The sequence below is a fragment of the Chamaea fasciata genome, unplaced genomic scaffold (assembly GCF_029207755.1).
Source record: "Chamaea fasciata isolate MVZ Bird 193981 ecotype frontalis unplaced genomic scaffold, bChaFas1.0.hap1 SCAF_22, whole genome shotgun sequence".
Classification (NCBI taxonomy): Eukaryota; Metazoa; Chordata; class Aves; order Passeriformes; family Sylviidae; genus Chamaea; species Chamaea fasciata.
This window is the reverse complement of record NW_027094107.1, coordinates 3245948-3267713: the sequence shown is the minus strand read 5'-3', so window position 1 is coordinate 3267713 and position 21766 is coordinate 3245948. Positions and strand designations below refer to the sequence as shown.

The window sequence follows — 21766 nt, the reverse complement described above, 5'->3', positions numbered from 1 at the left end:
TTAAAATAGTGAGTTGTAATTTTTAATAAACAATTTTAACAGTAACAGAAAAGTTGTATGAGAAATCTTCAGTACTCTGCTCAATTTGCACAGCAGATTTTGTGTCCTCAGTCGAAGTGGTGTGTCCTCATCCAGGTCTTTCCACACTTTGTTCTTTCTTTCCTGGAGCACGTCCTGGGACAAGCAGTGTTGGCACAGGTGCCTCAGGCAGTTTTTCTGGAGGCCGGGTTTTCATGCTGCTGGGTTCTCCTGCTGCTGGCTGATCCAGGTGGGAGCATGGCCCTGGCCAGGCTGGCGGTGTCCAGTCCTTCTGCTGGAAGCACCAGGACAGGGAGGACGATGGAGGAGGCAGAGGGGCCGCAGGGGCTGAGGCTGCTCAGGGTAACCTGTGCCAGTTCCTCACAGTGAGGAATTCCAGCTGGGCTCTCCCCAGACAGGGTGAGGCTGCTCTTTGCTCTGATGGTGCTGGAGTTCTCCTTCTCCCATCCACCCACCCATGCGCCCTCTCCTTTCCAGGAAAGCAGGGGGGGCCACTGCCCGCTGGCACCGGGCCCAGCTCTCTCCGCTCACTGCTTTCCCTGCTTCCTCCATGGCAAACACAACCTCTGCCGGCTCCATCGGGCCGTGTCCATGTTAAACTCCCTTTCAAAGGAAATCTTGGAACCACCTGCTGCATTTCCTGTAGCCCCAGCTCTGCTGGTTCAGCCCTGTGCTCCCATGGCTGCCGCCAGAGGCGGGATAAGCTTGGTGCTCCCGGGGTGTTTGAGACCTGAGGATGTCAAGAGCCCTGATGTGGGTCACCAAGGTGGTTGGGACAGCAGGAGGTGGAGGAAAAGGGATAGTTTTGGAATGGAGGGGTTTGGAGTGGTTTTTTTTTTTTTTGCTTTGGGCAAGAGCCCAGTGTGCTCCAGGGCCAAGTGCTGCAGAGCCAAGGCTTGGCTCAGCTCCCTCCATGGGGACTGGGAAAACGGGGCCCTGCAGCCCTGCCATGGGGGGATCCGCCCTGTCACCCCTTTGGAGGCTGCAGGAGGCTGCTCTTGGTACCCTCTGGCTTTGGATGAGCTTTTGGAGGTTCTGGATAAGCTGGGGAATCTTCCCTTGCATTTGAGGCTGGTCCAGGTGTTTGTGTGCAGGTGCCAGGGTGGCACCATGCCCTGTGGGGGTTATAGCAACCCCCCTGGACCGAGAGCCTGCAGGAGATGGGGGCTGGAGAGTGGGAATGCCCGGCAGCGGGGGGCGTGGGGGGGATGTGGGAACTGCCTGGCTCAGCCCCCAGCCCTGGCCAAGGATGTAGAGGGGCAGGAGTCAGGCCTGGAAAGCTGCAGGAGGGACGGCAGGACCGAGGAGCAGCCCCTACCCAGGAACAGCCCATCGATGATCCTGGGGCCCGGCTGTGTCCTGGGCTGGGCTCAGCAATCCCAAACTCAGAGAGGAGGAGCACTGGGACCCCCTGGGAGCTGATGGGGGCAGGGGAGGAGAACCTGGGATGGGCTCAGATTTTGTGGGGTCCCTGCAGGAGCTGGGCCCAGCAGGGATGAAGGCACTGGGATGAGAAGCAGGAACACATCCCCTTGGGGCTGCCCCAGGTGGCCGTGGGGGCTGGCAGTCGCAGAGCCCCTGCAGGTGCTGTGGGTGTAGGATGAGCAGGAGCCTTTGCTGGGCTCTGTCTGCCAGTGCCCCAGCCCTGCTCCCCCTGGCTCCGGGTCCACCCTGCCCGGGGCTGTGTCCTGGGTGCAAAGGGGCCAGACCTGTGCTGGAGTACAAGGCTTTATTCCATCCTCCCCGAAGTCCCATGCCTGTGGCAGCCCACGCTGCCACTGTCTCTAAATCTCCCCTTAGTCTTAGTAGGATACAGAGAGTACAGGTGGAGTTAGAAAAGGGGGCTGTGCCCACCCAGTGTCCATGGGCTGAGCCAGCTGGGCCCTGCTCTGCCCTGCTGAACCCACCTTTGGCCTCTGGGGTGGCCTCCATCACCCCAGGGCTGGTTTGGTCCCTCCAAGGTCCTGCTGTGATGGCCGGCCTCACCCCGAGCTGGAATCCTGCAGGGGTTGCCAGGGCTGGAGGTGTGAGGAAGTGGTGACTGTGCTGTCCGTGAGGGCCGGAGGGGGACAAAATCCCCACGGGAGGAGGTGCTTGGCCAGCAGCCGTGCTCAGCTCCTGGTCCTGTGCAGCCTGGCTTGGTCACCACGTGCCCCAGTGCCACGTGCCAGGTGTGGTGCCAGGACTGGCGACTGCTGTGGTGTCACGGTCCTGCCCTTTGCCCTCCCTGGAACCATCGCAGGTGTTGCCCCAGGCTTTCATCTCCCAAATTGAAACTCCTTTGTTCCCTTCCAGAGGCTGACACTGGATGTGCCTCTATCAATCCTGTGCCCAGAGGTGCCAGCCCTGTGCCACAGGGGGGCTTCCAGCCCCACGTCCTGGCACCCACAGCCCTGCCCAAGGTGGGGTCAGACTCATGGGTGTCACCCTGCCATGGGGACACTTTGTCTTGCAGTGACAGATGTGGCCCTGGTGTCTTTCGTGCTGCAGGGAGCTGTGTCACCAGGGCTGGGGTGTCCCCCCTCGTGCATGTCCCCTGTAGGTCCTTGGAGACGCTTCCTGGTTGACAGCTGCCTCCCGTGTGGAGGATGGCACCGAGCACAGCAGGGCCCTGCGGGCAGCCACCCCTGTGCCCTTCTTGGCTCATCCCTCACCACAAGGGCCAAAACAGTGAGAAGAACCCTGCACCACCCCTGGGCCCTTGGCCGCTGTCCAGGGGCCGTGTGGGAGCAGAGGGGGTGTCACAGGTCGAGCCGGAAGGCCCCGAAGTAACTGGCTGCTGCATCGCTGGAGTCGATGGCCAAGGAGGAGACGGAGACAAAGAGCTCGTCACCGGCCTTGAGCTCGAAGAGTCCCCCCTGGTAGAGCGCGTGGAGCCCGTAGTCGGCCTCGGGTGCCCAGCACTTGGTGCCCACGCCCTTGAGCAGCAGCACGGGGGGGCTGTGGGCCGGCTGCCACTGGATGCACTGCACGAGCTGAGGGCCCGAATCTCGGCCGGCGCCGCGGTAGCGGAAATAGATCTGGGAGTACACGTAGTACTTGCCCGGCTGCTCCACGCGCAGCCGCCCGGCCCGGTACGTCATGTTCTGCACGTGGGAGTGGAGGCTGCTGTGCCCCCAGTGGGTGATGGCGTGGCGGCACGACTGGGAGAGATTCCCGAAACGCTGGGAGCGTCCTGTGGGAAGGGAGTGTCACTGTGGGGAGCGGCCTGACAGGGTCACACGGAGGGGAGGGGTGACTCCGACTCCTTCCCAGTCACCCAGCTTGGAGGGGTGGAGCTTGGTGGTCTTGGGGTGAACAGGAGACACCTCTCCCCATCAGCTGCTCAATGCCTCCTCCATCCTGGTCCCTTGCCCTTTGATCTCTCCCCTGTTCCCATCTTGGAGACCCAGCAGTGCCCAGAGGGGCTCCCCAACTCACCATCCTGAGCCAGGCTCTGTGGGCGGAGGGTGAGATGTGCTGAAGGTTTCCCAGCTGTTTTGGGAGGAAGTTGCCCCTCTGAAGTGTTGAAGTAGCTCCGCCAGGCCTCTGCAGGAAAGGGACAGATGCTGTAAAGAAAGTGTGGGGACACCCGGCCCCATGCCAGCAAGGCAGGGAATGACCCACTGACCCACCAGAGCAAAAGGTTATTGAGGGATGGAAATGTCTCATCAATCATCAACCAACACATCTGTGTACCATGGCCCTGGTTCCCTGTCCTCCGGACAAACGGACATGGCTGTCCCCCAGCCCACTCCCAGAACCTGTGCCTGTCACTGCAAGTGACAATCCTGGCTCTCCCCTCTCCCTGCCCCGGCTCACAGCACCGGAGTTTGCCCCAGGAGTGACCACCCCCCCGCCCCCTGCTGTTCTCCCGGGATCACAGCTCCCTGGACCACAGCTGCCATGGATCAGGCTCTGGCTGCAGCCCCAGAGCTGGCCCAGGAGGGACTCACCCTTCACCGCGCTCTTGCGGATCATGTTCTCGGTCACCTGTGCCACAGAGAAGAGAAAGTTCTCTGGTTAAAGGTGACACGGGGGTTCCCCATGCCCGAGCACCCACTCCAAGCCTCCATCAGCTTCCCTGTCACGCTGTCTCTGGGCCCCACCACCTCCTTGCTGTGGATGGCTCGAGTCCCGCTCCCACCTTGAACCATCCTGGCTATTCCCTGCTCCCACCGCCCTGGTGAGGCAGATGGGGAAACTGAGGCATCGGGACAACCAGGAGCTCTCCTCCCATCCTCCCCTGGTCCCGGGCTCACCGTGGCCACGTAGGTTTTGATGGTGCTGGCCAGCTTGAGGCAGCCCTGGCTGCCGCTCAGCTCCTCCAGGCTGGAGCCCTCGGGCTGCTGATTGAGCACCTGTAGACACCGCAGCTCCTCTGCGCTGCCCGGAGTCTGGGATTTCAGCTGGGATGGAAACAAAGTGTGATGGCAAAGTGGGGCAGACCGAGGGAGCAGCCGGGATCCTGGTGGGGTGTGAGCAGGGGGCAGCTGCTCCTCCAGCACCTGGGCACTCAGAGAACAACCAGGATAGTGGGATCTATTCAGCCTCTGTATCCCCAGGCTATTGGGATCTATTCAGCCTCTGTATCCACAGGATAGTGGTGTGAGGTCAGATTGAAAGGATCTGGGTTCATCTCTGCCCTCCTGGAGCCCCGGCCGGCCCTGCCCAGGCCATTCCCCGCGGGTGGGCTGCGGCAGGGCTCGCAGGCTGTTCCTGCACACACCTGCCCGCCCAGGCGGTTGTGCTGGGTGCTGCCAAGGCAGCGAATCCCCCCGGGATGGGGCTGTTCCCTTGGAATGCCCGCGGCGGGAGCGTGTCCGGGCAGGGCCTCCGGGTTGACTGCGGCATGTGCCCGCCTGCGGAACCGGGGCCAGCCCAGCACGGGACGCTGCTGGAGCGGCTCCAGAGAACGCCACGGAGATGTTCCGAGGGTGGGAGCCGCTCTGCTCTGGAGCCAGGCTGGGAGAGCTTGGGGTGTTCACCTGGAGAAGGCTTCAGGGAGACCTCAGAGCCCCTTCCAGGGCCTAAAGGGGCTCCAAGAGACTCACTGCCTACGCCCAGCACAGATTGAGTGACCTGCCACTGAAATTAGCCCGAATTGTTCCACTACACTGCTTTTCTCCTCCCTCCGCCTCTGCCCTGGGGCTGTGTCTCCCCATTCCCCTCCTCTCCCCGCCTTTCATGCAAATCTCTCACAGCGGGACCTCATGTGATCCAGGGATGGAGACAAAGCCCGAAAGAGGGCTGGAGCCCACTCCAAAGGATGCTCCGCTGGATCCAGACAGGCTGTTTATTCCGCCTGCATCCATGGGCAGGGCTTTTCCTTCTTCCTCGTCTCTGATGTGATTTGTGGAATGTCTGGCACTGCAGGACACTTTTTTTTTTTTTTTTTTTTTTCTTCCCGCAACCTCAGGGATGAGGGTGGCTTCCATGGAGCTGCTGCCAGCCCCGAATTTCCCTCTACCCATAGATCCCCTGATGGGCGTTTTCCTCCCGCTGCTGGGGACGTGTGGGTCGGAATCAGCAGCTCAGTGGAGCGGCTGGCGAGGCTGTTGAAAGGATCAGACCCGTCACGGCCAAGTTTGGGAGTTTTTGCCCGCGTGACGCCGTGGGAGGTGGGAACGGCGGGATCCCAGCACAGCCGGTGGGGCTGCACTGGAGCAAGCAAACAGTTGCTGGAATGGAGAGTCCTAGCATTTCATTAAGGGGGCGAGGAGGATTTGGGGGTCCTGGAGTGTAGGATATGGGAATGGGAGGAGGGAGAGATGAAGCCGGAACCAGGGATTAGTGGGATCTGGAGTTCAGGGAAGTCCCCCTGAATCCTCATCTGGGGCTGAAGACTCCGATGGGATCCCAGGGCAAAAGCCCCCCTCTCCCAGTCAAACCTCAGCTCCAGGCCGGGCCCAGGACAAAGGCGCCGTCTCTCCACATCTGGATCAGCGACAGAGTCCACCCCTCCGCCCACGCCTGCAGAGCTGGATCTGCAGCTCCGGGCGGAGCTCGGGCAATGTCGACCCCCACCCCACATGTGCATCCATGGCTCACTCCCTGGGGAGCTGGGGACAGTGTCGGCCCCCCAATCCACATCTGGATCCGCGGTTCCCTGGGGAGCCGGGGACAGTGTCCGCCCCCCAATCCACATCTGGATCCGCGGTTCCCTGGGGAGCCGGGGACAGTGTCCACCCCCCAATCCACATCTGGATCCGCGGTTCCCTGGGGACAGTGTCCGCCCCCCAATCCACATCTGGATCCGCGGTTCCCTGGGGAGCCGGGGACAGTGTCCACCCCCCAATCCACATCTGGATCCGCGGTTCCCTGGGGACAGTGTCCGCCCCCCAATCCACATCTGTATCCGCGGTTCCCTGGGGAGCTGGGGACAGTGTCGGCCCCCCAATCCACATCTGGATCCGCGGTTCCCTGGGGAGCCGGGGACAGTGTCCGCCCCCCAATCCACATCTGGATCCGCGGTTCCCTGGGGACAATGCCCCCCCCGCAGCCCGCACCTGGACGCGAGGCGAGGCGGCGCCGGTCGCTGCCGTGCCCGGCAGGCAGGGGCGCGGGGCGGGAGCGGGCAGAGCCCTCCCGCAGCCGCCGGGACTCCCAGGGGCGCAGCCCCGCCGCCGGGGCAAAGCTCACCTTGGAGATGGCCATGGTGAAGTAGACGAAGAGGCCGGTGGTGGAGGCGATCTGCAGGGCCAGGATGGCCATGACGGCCACGCTGCCCCACAGCGGCCCGCACCGCCGCTGCCGCTGCCCCCGCGCCGCACCGGGGCCGCCGTCCGGGCCGGCACCGGCACCGGGACAGTCACCGGGAGCGGGCCCGGGAGCGGGGCCCTCGGGCAGCATAGGCGTGTCGGAGCCGCCGCTGTCGGAGCGCAGGTACTGCCCGGCGCTGGGAGCGTGCGGGGCCATGGCCCGGCCCGGTCCCGGTGCCGTGCCCCGGGCCCGAGCGCGGCGGGACGGACGGGCGGGGCGGGGCGGGGGCGGTGAGGTGGGCGTGGCCTGTGCCCGGCGGGCGGGGTCTCTCGTGGCCGCCGAGGGGACACCGCGGGCGATGGTGGCCCCGGGGCTGCGGCTCGGGAGGGAGGGGCTGCGGGGACGCTGCATGCCCCCAGGAAGAGTGTGACTTGGCGGGTACAGAGCGAGAGGACAAAAGGGAATGGCTTCACTCTGACAGGGCAGGGTTAGATGGGATACTGGGAACAGATTCTCCCCTGGAAGGGCGGGCAGGCCCTGGCACAGGGTGCCCAGAGCAGCTGTGGCTGCCCCTGGATCCCTGGCAGTGCCCAAGGCCAGGCTGGACACTGGGGCTTGGAGCAGCCTGGGACAGTGGGAGGTGTCCCTGCCCGTGGCAGGGGTGGCACTGGGTGAACTTTAAGGTCCCTTCCCGCCCAATGCATTCCATGATTCATGAATATGCTTCACGCCACCATCACAGGACAGTGTAGGAGGTGCCGGGGTGACTCCAGGCGAGAAGACCCCAGTGTCCCTGGGCTGAGGACAGAGGGTCTCAGGGCTGGAGGGACATGACCTCAGCCGGATTTAGGTGATGGGCCTCACATCAGCTCTGGCCACCAGCAAAGGCTCAGAGAGGTGCAGTTTTGCAGGATGGGGGGCAAGAGCTGCTGAGCATCTCCTGGAGGCCTTGCTGGGGAGCTTGTGCCCACCCTGCCCTCCTGGACTGGGCACAGGGCTGCCCATCCCTGCTGAGTCCCAGGCTCTGTCCTGCTGCTGGGCCACATTCCCATTGCTCCACAATGGAGACATGGAGCAGGTTGAAATGCAGAAAGGTGGGACAAGCTGCTGTTCCCTGGTGCTGCTGTGATGTCTCTGTGCTCAGGTGAGTCTGTGGCTCCTGGTACTGTTACCTGGGAAATGAAAGTGAGACCCTGAGAAACCACAGGAGCACTCGTGTCCCTGCCCTGCAGGGTTGCTCCCTCTGGTCCTGCTGGACCCTGGGGAGGGTGGATGGCCTCAGCCCAGACCCCAGGCAGCTCAGCAGCCCCCAGACCCATTGTGGAGGTGACTGCTCCATGGGCTGTCCCCTCCCCATGACATCCGACCCTGCAGTGTCCCCAGAAGCACCATGAAGCCAGAACTCCTCTGAGCTCCCAGGGCTCAGAGCAGGGGATCTCCGACGCCCAAAGCATCTGCCAGGCCTAGGACTGATTTCTCTGCCTCTCAGCCAGCTCAGTGTGTACCCAGTGCCAGAGTCCCTGCCCTGGCACAAAGCCACTTCCCCAGGTAAGATGCTTTCCTTGGAGTTTGGGAAGGGCACTGAACTGGGAGGGAGGTGACTAGTTATGTCTAAAAAAAAAATCTCATGACAACCCTCCTGGTTGTTCTCAGGAAAAGGGCTCAGGACCTCCTGAGCCAGGTGAGGAGGGAAGAGCTGCAAAGGGCACATCTGGGGAACAGCTGTCAGCCTGGTCTGGTGGAAGGTGTACCTGTCCATGGCAGGGGTGGAATGGGATGAGTTTCAGATCTCTTCCAAACCAAACCATTCCACAGTTCTGTGATTTTCCATTTGAGGCGTAGATGTTTGTGCTGAAGGAACCTGGGACCAGAGCTCTCTGTGCTGCTTAGTGGGATGGGGCAGGGGCACGGCTGAGCTCTGCTGAGGAGCAGATGGAAACCAGGAATAATCAGAAACCCGGAGCCTGGGGCTGCCCTCTTGGACAGAAAAAGTTTGTCTGTGAGTCAGGGCAGGACCAGAATTGGAGCTGTGCAGAGAAAATTGGGAGGGAGCCAGGGGGAAAAGAATGCCTCAATCCTGGCTGAGTAGTTGTTTTTCACTTCTAATGTTTCCTGGTCCGTGCACTGGGAGAGCCGGGTCAGGCAGAGCCTGGAAATCTGTTTCCTCAGTGCCCCGTGGTGCAGAGCAAGTGCAGGGGAGCCGGGGAGGGGCTTGTTGGGGTCTCCCGGTGCTCTCAGTGAGGCTGCGATGGGGGAAACCCGGCAGGAGGTGCCGACATGGAGCTGCATCTGGGATTTCCCAGCCTGTCGCTTGGATTCGCTTCAGTTTGCTTCAGGCAGGACGGCGGAACGTGCAATTTTAGTTGTTTTCCGTGTTTTCTGGGATGGCCAAGGCAGACCCCCTGAGCCGGGTCAGTGCAGGATGCTCCTCCCCAGGGAGGTCCCAGAGCCGGCTCTCAGCTCCCCGCGCTGCTGCTCTCAGCCAAGCCCAGCCCGGCGCTGGCTCCGGCAGCTGATGACTCCGAACATGTGTTGGTTGTCCACACGGTCCTCCCTCAGGAAACAGCAGCCCCTGCGACGTGAAGTCATCGCGTGCGGCTCAGGAGCTGCTGTAACCTCCCTGGAATGTGCCCTCAGATGTTTGTCCTTCGACTGGGACCCATCAGTTTCTGTGCTGAGGTGTTTTCTGGGAAAAACCTCTTCCTCATCACACCGTACTTCCAGTGGGAGGATCAGGCATCCAACCTCTTCCCTCCGACCCTGGGAGCACCCCAGCCCTTCCCTGGCTGTCCCCTGCCTGGGGCTGGGGCCAGAGTTTGTTTGTCCCTGTTATCACAGAGGAGGTGGAGACATTCCCTGCATGGTGGCATCGGAGCTGCTCCAGAGCTGCTTCAGCCTCATCCGTACCAGCTGGAGGGATGGAGGGATGGGTGGTCACCCAAGCGGGACAGGACATTGACCTGAATGGGCACAAGTTGGTCCTCACAGCCCTTCCTGGCCTCTGGCTGGTGGTAGCACCTGGGCATAGGGAGAGAGGGAAAGGAGGAGCGGAAAGGCTCTATGGGGACCCAGGGGTGCTCCCTGTGCTGCTGCTTGGAGTTTGGCAGGGGAGGGATGGATGGAGGAGCCCCATAAAACCCTGGACCCGCGAGCTTTCCTAGCAGTGATGAGGAGCAGCAGCCTCTGGACCATCCGAAGGCGGGACAGCAGCTCCCGAGACATCCATGCCCCGGCCAGGAGCGTCACCACGCTCTGGCGATGGATGACAGGCAGTGACAGGCAAGTTCTGCTGCAGCTCCTTCCCTGGCCTGGGCTCCCCGCTCCCAGCGTCTCCTCGCAGAACTCATCTCCTCGCACAGCGCATCTCCTCGCTCCCTCTAGTGGCCTCCTGCCTGGGCACACCTATGTCCCTGTTCCTCTTCTTGATGTCCTCCCTGGGGTGTTTTTTTTTTTTTTTTTTATTATTTAACTTTTTAAATTTTTTTTTTCTGCCCCAAAGCCCCCAGCACTTCCCAAGCTGCCCAACTTCCTGGGGGAGGAGAAAAACATTGTCCCGATCCCGCCTGGAACATTCCGAGGTGAATCTCCTGCAGGAGCGGCGTCACAGCCATGTCCCGTGCCTCCCACAGCCCTGCCGGGAGCTGGAAGGGCTCCTCCAGGAAATGCTTAAACCCCCAGTTTCTGTGGCTGAGGTGGGATCCTGGGGACAGGGGACCGGCGAGGCCATGCCCCCCGTGCCCCCCGAGCTGGGATTTGGGGGTTTTACACCGTGGCAGGTAGAGGAGGGACAGGAAGGACGGGAGAAGGCAGCGCCTTGGGGGTTTGGATGTCCTGGAAAGGGGAGAAGGAGGGAGACAGGGGAGGAAGAGAGGAAGAGGAGAAGAAAGCAGAGAGAAGGAGGAGGAGAGGAAGGGAGGGGAGAGGCGGGAGAGGGAAAGGAGGGGAGTAGAGGGAAAGGGAGAAGAGGGAAGAAGAGGGGAGAGAAGAGGAGGGGAAGGGCGGGAGGAGAAGAGGAGGAGGAGTAGAAGAGAGAAGAGAGGAAGTGAGGAGGGGAAGGGAAGAAGGGGAGGGAAAGGAGGGGAGGGGAGGGGAAGAGAAGAGGAGGAGAAGGCGGAGGGGAGGACGCACCCAGTCCCGCCCAAACCCTCGTGGCGGAGCTGTCGCCACACCGGCTCCGCAGATGTTCCCCGTCCCCCTCCTCCTCCTCCTCCTCCTCTTCCTCCCCCTCCTCCTCGCCCCCGGCAGCGCGGCGGCCGCCCCGGGGGTCACAGGCGAGTGTCAGCCCCGGCGCCGGGGGTGTCCGGGACGGGCGGTCCCGGGCCGAGGTGCCCGAGGGTCTCCCGGCCCTTTGGGGGAGGTTTGGCCGAGCTGGGCCGCGGGGGGAAGGCTGGCGGGACCCCCCCGGAACCCGCCCCCGCCGCAGGGAGCCGCTCCCGGCTTTTGGGAAGCTTTTCCTGGCGCCTGATTTAAGACGCGAAGGCGACTGCAGGCTGGGGCACGCCTTAATCCCGGAGAAAAGCTTTTAGGGGAAGGTTGGGAAGAGACTCGAGGCTTTTCTCGGCTCTGGGTGCGGGTTCCCGGCAGGGACCCGCGGCGGGCTGTGCCCCAGGGGTCCCGCAGCTCCGTCTGTGCCCCCCCAAAGCGGGAGGGAGCTTTTCCGTGGCCCTGCTGAAAGATTTGGGGGTGTTGGATGAGAAGCTCAGCGTGGCCCGGACAATGCGGCTTCAGCCCCAGAACCTGGGCGTGGGGGGATTCGGGCCCTCTGCCCCCTCGGGTGAGACCCCTGAGAGCCCCAGAGCTGCCCCAGCCCTGGGCCCAGCACAGGAGGGGCCTGGAGCTGCTGGAGAGAGCCCAGAGGAGGCCGCGGAGCTGCTCCGGGGCCTGGAGCCAGGCTGGGAGAGCTGGAGGTATTCAGAGAAGAGAAGAGAAGGCTCCAGAGAGAGCTCAGAGCCCCTTCAGGGCCCAAAGAGGCTCCAGGAGAGCTGGAGAGGGGCTGGGGACAAGGGATGGAGGGACAGGACAAGGGGAAATGCCTTCCCCCCGCCAGAGGGCATGGATATGTGGGATATCGGGAGAAATTCTTCCGTGTGGGTGGTGAGGCCCTGGCAGGGGTTTACCAGAGAAGTTGTGGCTGCCCCTGGATCCCTGGAAGCGTCCAAGGCCAGGCTGGATGGGGCTTGGAGCAGCCTGGGACAGTGGAAGGTTTTGCTGCCCATGAAACTGGGTGATCTTTAAGGTCCCTTCCAACCCAAAGCCTTCCATGATTCATGTTTCTATAAATAATTCCCTGCTCGGCTGAGGCAGGAAGGGCTCCTGCAGCACGTGCCGCGTGGATGAAGTGGCATCCCTGTGGCTGTGGGGTGACTCCTGGTTTCTCTTCCAGCCCGCACGCTCGCTCCGTGCTACTCGGCCGACCTGCGCCCGGCCACGGGGAGCCTGGTGTCGGCCGTGGGCTGCACGGTTCTGCTGACGGCGCCCGCGCTGCGGGGCAGCGGGGCTGTGTCCTGGGAGTACCGAGCGGGCTCCGAGGAGAGGGTCATCCTCAGCTACGCCTTCCACCACCCCCCCAACGTGTCCCTGCTCTACAAGAACCGCACGACGTTCAACGAGTCCAGCCTGTCGCTGCAGGTGGTGCTGCAGCGCGGGGACGGCCGCCTCTACCGTCTCAGGGCCCAGGAGGAGGCCACGGCCTGGTTCCATCTGCACGTTGTGGGTGAGTGCTGCCACGGCCGACCCTCCTCTGTGGCCGGGAGCCGGGATTGCCACGGGTTGGAGCGCTGACGCTGCCTCTGCCTCTCCCAGAGCCGCTGTCCCAGCCAAAAATCGTGGGCAACTCCTTGGTGAAGGCAGGAGGCAACACCAAACTGGTTTGCAACGTGGTGGAAGGGAAGGCAGACGCCTACTGGTGGAAAAGAAATGGGGAGCTGCTCCTGAGAAGCGAGCGCATCGAGTTTGTGGAGAACACCACGCTCTGCATCCTGCAGGCATCCCTCAGTGACAGTGGCTACTACACGTGCGTGGTGAGCAACGCTGTGAGCCAGAATGAGACCTCCTTCCTGCTCCAGGTTCACCGTGAGTGCATTCCTTCCCCGTGCCCAGGAAAGAACCGGGGGGACAATCCTGGAAAAGGGATTCTCTTTCCCTGCCTGTGCTGAGCAGGCAGGTTTGCTGGGAGGCTGTGGGTGGGTTAAATTCAGGTTAAATTTGCTCTGGTGCAGAGGCTCTGGCTTGTCCCCTTTGCAGACTCTGCCAACGTGATGTTGCCTGTGGTCCTGACCTGTGTCATCATCGGCTTGCTCGCAGGTGGGTGCTGGAGTGACTCTTTGCCCTTTGCCTGAGTGACTCTTTTCTGGCTGGTGGGTGCCATGGCAGGTGCTGTGGCCACCAGAGGTGGGTGAGAGGGCCCCATGTGGCACATCTCTGCCTGGCTGCCTCCCACCCTGGCATCCCGTGGGCAGGGGTTGGGCTTTGTCTCTTGTGCTGTTTCCAGCAGGGTGTCCCCAGTCCAAGGAGGTCGTGCTGTCCTCTGTTGATGATGATGGTGAGGCTCTGAGCAGTCTGGAGTAGTGGAAGGTGTTCCTGCCTATGGGAGGGGGTTGGAAGTGGATGGGCTTTAAAGGTCTCTCCAAACCAAACAGTTCTGGGATTCTCAGATGCTGCTGCTTTGTCCCCAGGTGTCCTCGTCTGGTGGCAGAAAAGGGAGAACTTGTGTGACAACTGTTGGTAAGATGCCTCCAGCCCCCTCTTGGGGTGCTGCCTTGCTCCAGCTAAAATTTTCTCTCTAGAAGCCCACATTTATCCTTGGCTGGATCCAAGTGAGCTGGAGAAGTGGGAGAGCTAGGGGTGCTATTCCAGCCTCTCTGGTAAAAGGCTGCTCTCCTACCCTGGAGGCTCAAAGGATTTGCTGTCCCCTCTTTTTAATCCTCACTCTGATTATTATAAATATTCCTGATTCCTGCACCCAGAGCCTGACACTCCTGGTTTTCTTCGCTCTGAATAATGGGTGGGCTTTTGAATACTCCGGAGATTTCTGGGAAGTAAATTCTCTGATTCTTGAGATTTTCTCAGAAATCACTCCCTCTCTGTGACCACAAACACACTCAGGCTGTTCACTGAAGCTTCTTGGAGGGTGAGGAATAAGGATGTGGGTCCCTTGGGATGGAAAACCCATCCCATGAGGTGGTGGGTTACAAACAAGGAGCTCTCAGGTGTCTTGTGCAGTCAGATCCCAGGGAACTCCAGCCAGAGATAAATTGGCCAAGGTAGCTACTGGAATTTGGGTAGGGCAGAAGTCCAGACCTCCTGGTGCTGCCACTGCCAGTGTGGGACACTCTGAGCTGGCTGAGGCCCTGGAGGGGTCCACGTGCCTAGGACATGGCTCATGTGGGGCCCTCTCTTCTTGCAGGTAGAGCTGGGTCAGGCTTGCTGTTGCCCTTCCCTGGTGATGGATACTGCTGGGAGTGCCAGGTAGCCCATCCCGTTCAAGCTGCCAGAACCTGAAAATATTTTTTGGAAAATGCTGGTTTGGACTATTTCTATGCTGTCCTGCTCTTCCTGTTGTGCATTCCTGGGGAGAGGGATGTACCTGCTCCCTCCCTCCATCCTCTTGGCTTCCTCCAGAGGCCTCAATGAGCTCAAGGCTGTGGAAAGAGCCACTGTTTCTGCTGGGCAAATCCACAGTCCTGGGGCTGCTGGGAGGTGCCACGGTGCCAGCCCTGCCTCCCTGGGACCTCCCGGTGCCTGGCTGTGCCAGGGGTTTGCCAGGGGGCTCAGGGGCCGAGGCTCTGGGCATCCTGCTCCGTGTGACCCTTGGAGAGAGGAGAAAGGGCAGGATTGTTCTGGGTGTGCAGCCATGAGGAAGCGGAGGCAGTGGGAGCTGGCAGGGAATGGGGGAGCAGCAAAGGAGTTCCGTTTCTGAAAGCAGATCCCAGGGAAATCCTGCACCTGGCTGAAGTGGGAGTGCTCCTGAGCCCACCTCCTCCAGCCCTGGGCTCTGCAGGATCTGGGAATATCCCTGGGGACATCCCCTCCTCTTCCCAGCGCTACTGCTGGTGCCAGCTTGTCCTTCCTGTTTGCTGCTCCTGCGAGTGACATCAGCCGTGGCCTGGCTGGCTGCAGAAGCCCTGCTCCTGTCCTGTCCCTGCTGTCCCCTCCCTCCCCGTGCTGCCTGTGCGGGGCTCTCCTGGGCCTTGCTGTGAAGGGGATGTTGCTCCTTCAGCTGAGCCTGGAGGCAGAGGTCTCCAACCCCAGCCTGGAGACAACTGGATGCTCTCCCAGGTAGACCCCAGTGTTGGTCGCCCTGGGACAGTTGCACCCCCTTTTAATTTGGGGGGGAAATCCCAGGTCCAGGACCCTCCCTGAGCCAGTCCCCAGCACCTCTGGAGCAGGCTGGGGACCTCTTAAAGGCAAACTGGAAAATTGTAGGAGAGATCACTGAGAGATTCAGGGGCTGTTGGCAAGCCTGGGGTTTCGTGCAGCCATTAAAGGAAGCAGAGGAGTTTGGGTGGAATAAATGAGATTCCAGCCCCGTGGGAAGCTGCAGGGCAGGTTGTCACGTTGTCTGTTGCACTTGGGGGTGTAAAACCTAGGTTTTAGAAGACATGCTTTTCTAAGCGTTTTGGGAAGTTCACTGTGAATGGTTTTGGAGACTTTGTGGTTTGTTGATGTCTGTTGCTGCTAATAAAGAGTGTGTGTCATCCCAGAGGGTATTGCTGTGATGTTTAGGGGTGGTAGATGCCCCCTGGGGGTAGCTGGAGCCTGAGGTAGCAGTGGGATAGGAATCAGCCCCTGGTGGGGTGTGGCTGGTGGCAGACCTGGGAATTCAGGATTTGTCCTGGTGTCCGGCTCTGGGAGATCGTCCCTTGCTCATCATTTGCTCCCCTTGTGGGGTTCCTGCGTCCCCATCCCCTTCCTCACCTGCTCCTGTGGCAGTGACAGCCTGAGGGACTCAGCTGGGGTTAAAAAGAGCCCGACAACTCTGCTCCAAATCTGGGTGAGGGTATTTTTAACCTGGCCCCATTCCCCGAGTCATGGGAGCCTGGCAGCTGCCCTGGCAGTGCCAGGGAGGAGCTGCCTCCCAAGGAGCTGTGTCAGGGCTGCCCCAGGGGCCCTTCTCAGGGAGGCTTGGGGTTCACCTGGAGGCCTTTGGGTGCAGGGCTGTGCTTCGCAGCTGTTTGTGGTTGGAAAAGCCTCCTTTGGGCTGCAGGAAGCACCTCAGTGTGTTGTGACAGCCGGGAAAAACAGCCCCTGGCACAGGCTGAGTACGAGTTTAATCCTGCCTGGAGTAAATAAATCCCAGAGTGTGTCAGACACCCTGGGATGGACCTGAGGAAGAGCTGTTGACAGCATCCACCTCCTCCCACCCTGGTTTTTGTGCCTTCATGTCCTTCCTCCGCCTTTACTACTGGTAAAGCCAGAATCTATTTCAAGTTACTACAGGGTTACTCCCAGAAAAGTATTTTGTGCTACTCCCAGGTATATCTTAAACAAATAGCTCTAAATTCTTGTAAACAAACATGAAATCAAGATAAACCAGTGAGAGGTTCCTGCAGCTGCTGCTAAAGGGCTTCCACTTCTCTACTTCAGGCTTTGGTTTTCTGGAGAGAGAAAGGAGGAAACATGCATTTGGCCTCCCCTGGGTCTGTTTTATTAAGAAAAAAGGCAGAATCATGTTAATTTTGTGGACATTTATTATGAGGATCATAGAGGAACCAAAACTGAGACCCCTGAAACCACTGAATCTGGAGGAAGGCTTGGGCTGGCTTAGCCAAGTGAGAGACAACCCCCATGGATCTCAGCTGGGAATGGTGTCTTTGTTGCCTGGCTGAGACATTTCAAAGGACCTGGAAGGAAGAGGAGGGGGGACATGCTGAGCATCAAAATTCTTCCCTGTGAGGGTGAGGAAGGCCTGGCACAGGGTGCCCAGAGAAGCTGTGGCTGCCCCTGGATGCCTGGAAGTGTCCAAGGTCAGGTTGGATGGGGCTTGGAGCAGCCTGGGACAGTGGAAGATGTTCCTGCCATGGCAGGAGGAGGAACTGGATAATCTTAGAGTTCCCTTCCCACCCAAACAATTCTTTTAATCCACGATTCCGGGAGGAATTAAGGCTTAAAAGGTTCAGGTTAAGCCCATAAAGGGGAGTTTTGAGTGGGTTCTCAAGTGCTTTGCTGGATGGGGACCCCACCAGAGCCTTCCCCTGAGCCCAGCAAGAACCCAGGGGCTGGGGGGCACTGCTGGGCTAGATATTTCTTGGGGTCTGGGTCTTAAACTAAAAGGATAAACACAGGGAAGTTTCCATATCCTCCTTCTTTCGCTTCAAGGTGTACAAATTCATGTGGAAAATAGGAATTTATGTGGAAAATAGGAACAAAGGATCTACCTGACTTTGTCCATCCAAGGGACATCGTGGTCCTTGTGCCAGCCCTGAGTCGTGTGATCTGCAAAAGACAAATCTGTCCCCAGATCAGGAGAAGGTGAGAGAGGCACCAAGGATGGGGTGTTGTATTTGGGATACAGTCCCTGGGGCTTCCCAGGGAAGGGAAACAGTCAGTGGGAACCATTGACCATGGGGGCTTCACAAAAACCCACTTTTTCACTCCAAATAAAACTTGTTTAGGTAATTCCTGTGGCTGCTGGATGGTGTTGGAGGTGCTGGAAGAGGATGAAGGAGCAGACTTACAGCAGAGACCAATGGCGAGGAGCGGGAGGGCTGACACGACTGCCGTGCTGACCACCAGGATGACCACGTCCATGAACTCTGTGCATCCTTCTGCTGCTGCCAGAGAAAACGGCAGGGGCAGGGAAAGGAGGGAGGCAGGTTGCCACCATGAAAGCACAAACACAAAGAATAGAAAATGAAATAGGTGAAGGATGTTGAAACAGAATTTTGCTCCTGCCAAGATTTCACTTCCCCGAAACTCCCGGTTTGTTGGGTTTGTTTCTGGAGGTCTAACAGCTGGATCAAAGGGATGTGGGGATTACGGGAGCTGTGGCCTTGGGGCAGTCCCTGGAGGAGCTCTGCTCACCATGGCGGTGGTAGATGTTCTTGATGAGGAAGGTGCTGCTCAGCACCACGGTCACCACGGCCCCCGGCGCGGCATAACCCATGGTGCGCTGTGCTGCGGGGGGACACGGGGAAAAGGGATGTGGATGAGTGTCCAGAGGTGTGGGTGCAGGACTGGCCTCACCCAGGCACTCGTGAGGAATCCACCAGAATGGGTCAGCACAGGAGTTGTCGTTTTAAAGTTAGGGATGATGTTTTGGGCAGAATAATCTCCCTGTGGACCAGTTTGGTCCATCTTTGGTGGGACCGCTTACCCTTTTTGCTCTTCAGGTGGTTGAAATCTGTAGGCTGGAAAATCACGGTGGTGGCAACCAGGAAGGTCACCACGATAAGGTAGCTCAGGGTGATCTCGAGCAGTAAGACAGCTACAGAAGGGCCTGAAAGACAACGGGACAAGGCAGAGACCTCGATGTTGCACTGCCTACCTGCCTCATCACCTGGGAACCCTGCATTACATCTCTTCCACACCCTCCTCTGACTTCCAGGGTTTCCTTGCATCCTCCCCATTCTCTGATCATTTTACTGTCCTGCTGGGACTCATCCTGGAAAAGGGCTCTGGGAAAAGGGGAATAACTGGATTAATTGTCCAGGGGGGTGTGTAATGCACGTGGTGGTCCAGGCTCCCCCAGAGAGATCACACGTGGATCACGTAATGCTCCAGATGTGTCTGTCCCCCCATCCCGTGGTGTGACACCCCTGCCCCTCACTGCCTTCTTCTCTGGGCCCCACTGGACTCTGCATCTCCCACGGGGTCTCTCCCCCCCTCCCTCTAAACCTCCCCACAGCCCGCTCCGACCTTCCTCCCACATCCAGAGGATGCCGACGGTGCCATCCAGGATGCAGGCGATGCACACCAGCCCGCAGGTGTAGGAGCTGAGCCACCTCCAGAGCTCCCCCCCTAAAAACCCAGAGCAGAGGGAGGTGACCGCTGTGACCGCCGGGAATTCCGTGCCAGCCATCACCCCCTTCCTCAGAGTGGGGTGCAGCCCGTCCCCACCCGGATGCTGTAGGATATCCCAGCATCTGTGGGTTCCCTGAGCAATGCTCTTTGCTCTCCCCCATCCGACAAGGGAAACCAGGTTCCGCTCCCCGCAACACACTTATCCTGAGCTTTTCGGACTGGCAGACGGGAATAATCAATCCCCACGCCGAGATAACAGCGAAGACCACAGCGACCAGCGCAATCCTCAGGGTGTGCTTCAAGCGACGGGAGAGACCTGGAAAAGAGCGCCCCCGAGAGGCAGGAGATGGGACACCAGCAGAGCCAGCCTGCCCGGCTCTGGTGGCCGCCGGGATCCCCCATCACCGGGACAGATTCCGTTCATTTGCCGACTGATGGCCAAATACACTCCGTGAAATGTCCAGCCTGGGGTGAGTGCTCCCCACAGGCTTCCCGGCCTCCCTCCTGGGTGGATGTCCTGCTCAGCATCACCTTGGCCAGGGACCATGGTTTTGGACCTGCCCCAAGAGGGAACGGCCAATCTCATGCCAAGGACTGTGCCTTGGTGGGATCAGAGGCTGGGAATTGCTGCTGATCAGCCCATGATGGGCAGCTCCCGGCAGCAGCGTGTGGGCGCTGCCTCCAGGGGAGGGCGGCCAGAGCGTGGGGGATGGAGGCTGGGGGATGGAACCACTGAGGCATCCCCAGGGAAGGGTGGAGGGCAGGAGGAGCGGTGAGAGGTGAGACCTTCAATGGCGACCTTCACGGAGGTTTCTTGCCAGCTGATCCTGTTGCTGGCATTGCAGGAATAGGAGCCACAGTCCGACTTCTTGGCTGGCCTCAGGTACAGAACGCTGCGGCCGCTGGACAGCTGGGAAACTCTGTCTGGGGGAAGGGGCTGCCCATCCTTCTTCCAGGTGATGGTGTCCACTCTGCCCTCTGCCACCTCACAGACAACCTGGCCGCTGGCCCGAGCCAGGAGAGGGCTGGTCTGGAGCTGAGGGTGGGACACAGGCTCTGGAAAGGGAGCAGAGACTCAAGCACTTCTCTCAGGCATAGAATCACAAAATAATTGGGGTGGGAAGGGACCTTAAGCTGATCCAGTTCCACCCCTTGCCATGAGCAGGGACACCTGCCACTATCCCAGGGTGCTCCAAGCCCCATTCAACTTGACCGTGGACACTGCCAGGGATCCAGGTGCAGCCACAGCTGCCCTAGACGCCCTGTGCCAGTGAACAAGACCCAGAGCACCCCTCATGAGCCCTTGGGCTGCAGCTGCCATCACAGCATCAGTCACAGCGTGGTCATGGGTGCCTTTCCCTTGGGAAGTCCATCCTGTTGCTGTGCTTTCCAGGACTGTTTTTTCCCCAGTTGAATCACTGCTTTTAATGGATGTGGGTAAATACGGAGCGCTTTGAAATGTGCCAGGAAATGAGAAAACAGAAGAGGAGGCAGCAGGTCCCACTCAGATTGTGTGTGGTTGGAAGGAGAGGCGGGTGGTGAAGGGCTGCGGTGGCATTATGGCCATGGCGTGATTGGTGAGAGGGTGGATAAGCCAGAGCAAATTAAGAGAATTGCTGGCAGCAATACTGGGGAGGGGTTTCTGTGCTGTTTCAAGTGCCTCTTACATCTGTGGTGGCAGCTGGTCCCTGCAGAGGGCAAACAGGACAGCCTGGCCTGGGGGGGTGGTGGCTTCTCCAGAAACCTCAGCTCCATTGCTGTCCCCCGGCAAAGTGCTGGGGGGAGGGACCCTGCAGGCGGCAGCCACAGCAACCCACCAGTCCCTCCGTTATTCCTCTGGTTCCTCCTCCATCTCGCCAATCTCTCCATCCTCCCACCGGTCCCTCCACCACCCCCATCACCCCACTAGTTCTTCCATCCTGTTACTAGTCCCTCCATCATCCTACCAGTCACTCCATCATCCCTTTATCCTCCCACTAGTCCCTCCATCCCTGCACTGAAGTGTGGGAAACAAGGGAGGGAATTGCCTTTCCAGGATGGAATTTGTCCCTCTGTCCAAGCCAGGCCCCTGGAAGGTCTCACTGTGCAGCACTTCAAGATCTGCTCCCCCAGGACATGTTGGGAACCTCTTTCCAAGGTCTCCTTGGTGCTGTCTCCACACACGACAGGTGCAAACAAGCTCAGGACTGGCCCATCAGCCTTTGCTCAAATCCCTTCTCCAAGCCCCTTGCCCTGGCTCTTGCTCCATGTACAGACAGATTCTGCTTGGATCCATCACCCCACCCCTCCCTCCCACATCCAGCACTCACGGAGGACTTCCAGCTGGATTTCCAGGCTCTTCCTGTCTCCTGTGTTGACAGTCACTCTGTAGGTGCCACTGTCACTTTCCTGGACATCCTCCAGCAGGAGAGATCCATTGGATGGATGGAAAACAGCTCGTCCTGCATAGGGAGCGTGGATGGCAGGGGCGTGGGCCCCCCCATCGTGCTGCAGGATGGTGTGGGGGCCAGTGCCATTGAGGAATTCCCAGTGCATGGAATTGCTGTAGGCAACATTATCCAGCCCAGGGAGCAGCACCGAGGATCCCACAGCAGTGGCTCTGTGGACAGGTCCCTCTGCTTCCAGAGCCGGAGGGAATGGCACCAGCAGCCCTGGAGGGAGAAGAGGGGTGGGGATGGGGCTGGGAGCAACTGCTCCGGGGAAAGGTGTCTCTGCCCATGGCAGGGGAGTGGAACGAGCTTCTCCTGGCTGAGTTTTTGTCATACTAACCTAATTTCCATGGCTCATTCCTAATTCATCGGACCCTGGAAAGGTCTGGGTCAGAAGGGAGCTCAAAGCCCATCTCACTCCAACTCTGCCATCCGCAGGGACACCTTACACTAGACCAGGCTGCTTCAATCCCTGTTCAGCCTGCTTTTGAACACTTCCAGGCATGGGATAGGCACAAAATTCCTGGCCGTGTTTGGGGCTGAAAGTGTCCACATGCTCCCAGCAGTGCAGGAGGAAGCCGTACCTTCCCAGAATTTCTGGGAATGGCACGACTTGGGCTCTGGCAGGTGCTCAAGGACTTAAGGAGAAGCTGCTG

At 59.9% G+C, this 21766-nt stretch overlaps 3 protein-coding genes across 3 annotated transcripts; 1 reads left to right on the top strand and 2 right to left on the bottom strand.

Annotated features, from left to right (window-relative positions):
• LOC136300340 (tumor necrosis factor ligand superfamily member 10-like) lies at positions 1-6979 on the bottom strand. The gene is made up of 5 exons (XM_066202672.1): positions 6661-6979; positions 4281-4427; positions 3975-4011; positions 3460-3567; positions 1-3214 (listed from the first exon to the last, which is right to left on the bottom strand). The coding sequence occupies exons 1-5, from the start codon at positions 6934-6936 to the stop codon at positions 2781-2783; spliced, it is 1002 nt and encodes a 333-aa protein (XP_066058769.1). The 5' UTR covers positions 6937-6979; the 3' UTR covers positions 1-2780.
• A 2907-nt stretch (positions 6980-9886) lies between these two features.
• LOC136300145 (transmembrane and immunoglobulin domain-containing protein 1-like) lies at positions 9887-15412 on the top strand. Its single transcript, XM_066202314.1, has 8 exons — positions 9887-10003; positions 10220-10298; positions 12104-12433; positions 12523-12792; positions 12964-13023; positions 13211-13261; positions 13395-13443; positions 14126-15412. Exons 1-8 carry the CDS (start codon positions 9887-9889, stop codon positions 14127-14129), a joined length of 960 nt encoding a protein of 319 aa, XP_066058411.1. The 3' UTR covers positions 14130-15412.
• A 993-nt stretch (positions 15413-16405) lies between these two features.
• LOC136300315 (uncharacterized) lies at positions 16406-21444 on the bottom strand. The gene is made up of 9 exons (XM_066202633.1): positions 20991-21444; positions 19468-19737; positions 18881-18997; positions 18577-18678; positions 18035-18157; positions 17743-17835; positions 17397-17492; positions 17097-17154; positions 16406-16562 (listed from the first exon to the last, which is right to left on the bottom strand). The coding sequence occupies exons 1-9, from the start codon at positions 21442-21444 to the stop codon at positions 16514-16516; spliced, it is 1362 nt and encodes a 453-aa protein (XP_066058730.1). The 3' UTR covers positions 16406-16513.
• Between the last annotated feature and the right edge of the window lie 322 nt (positions 21445-21766).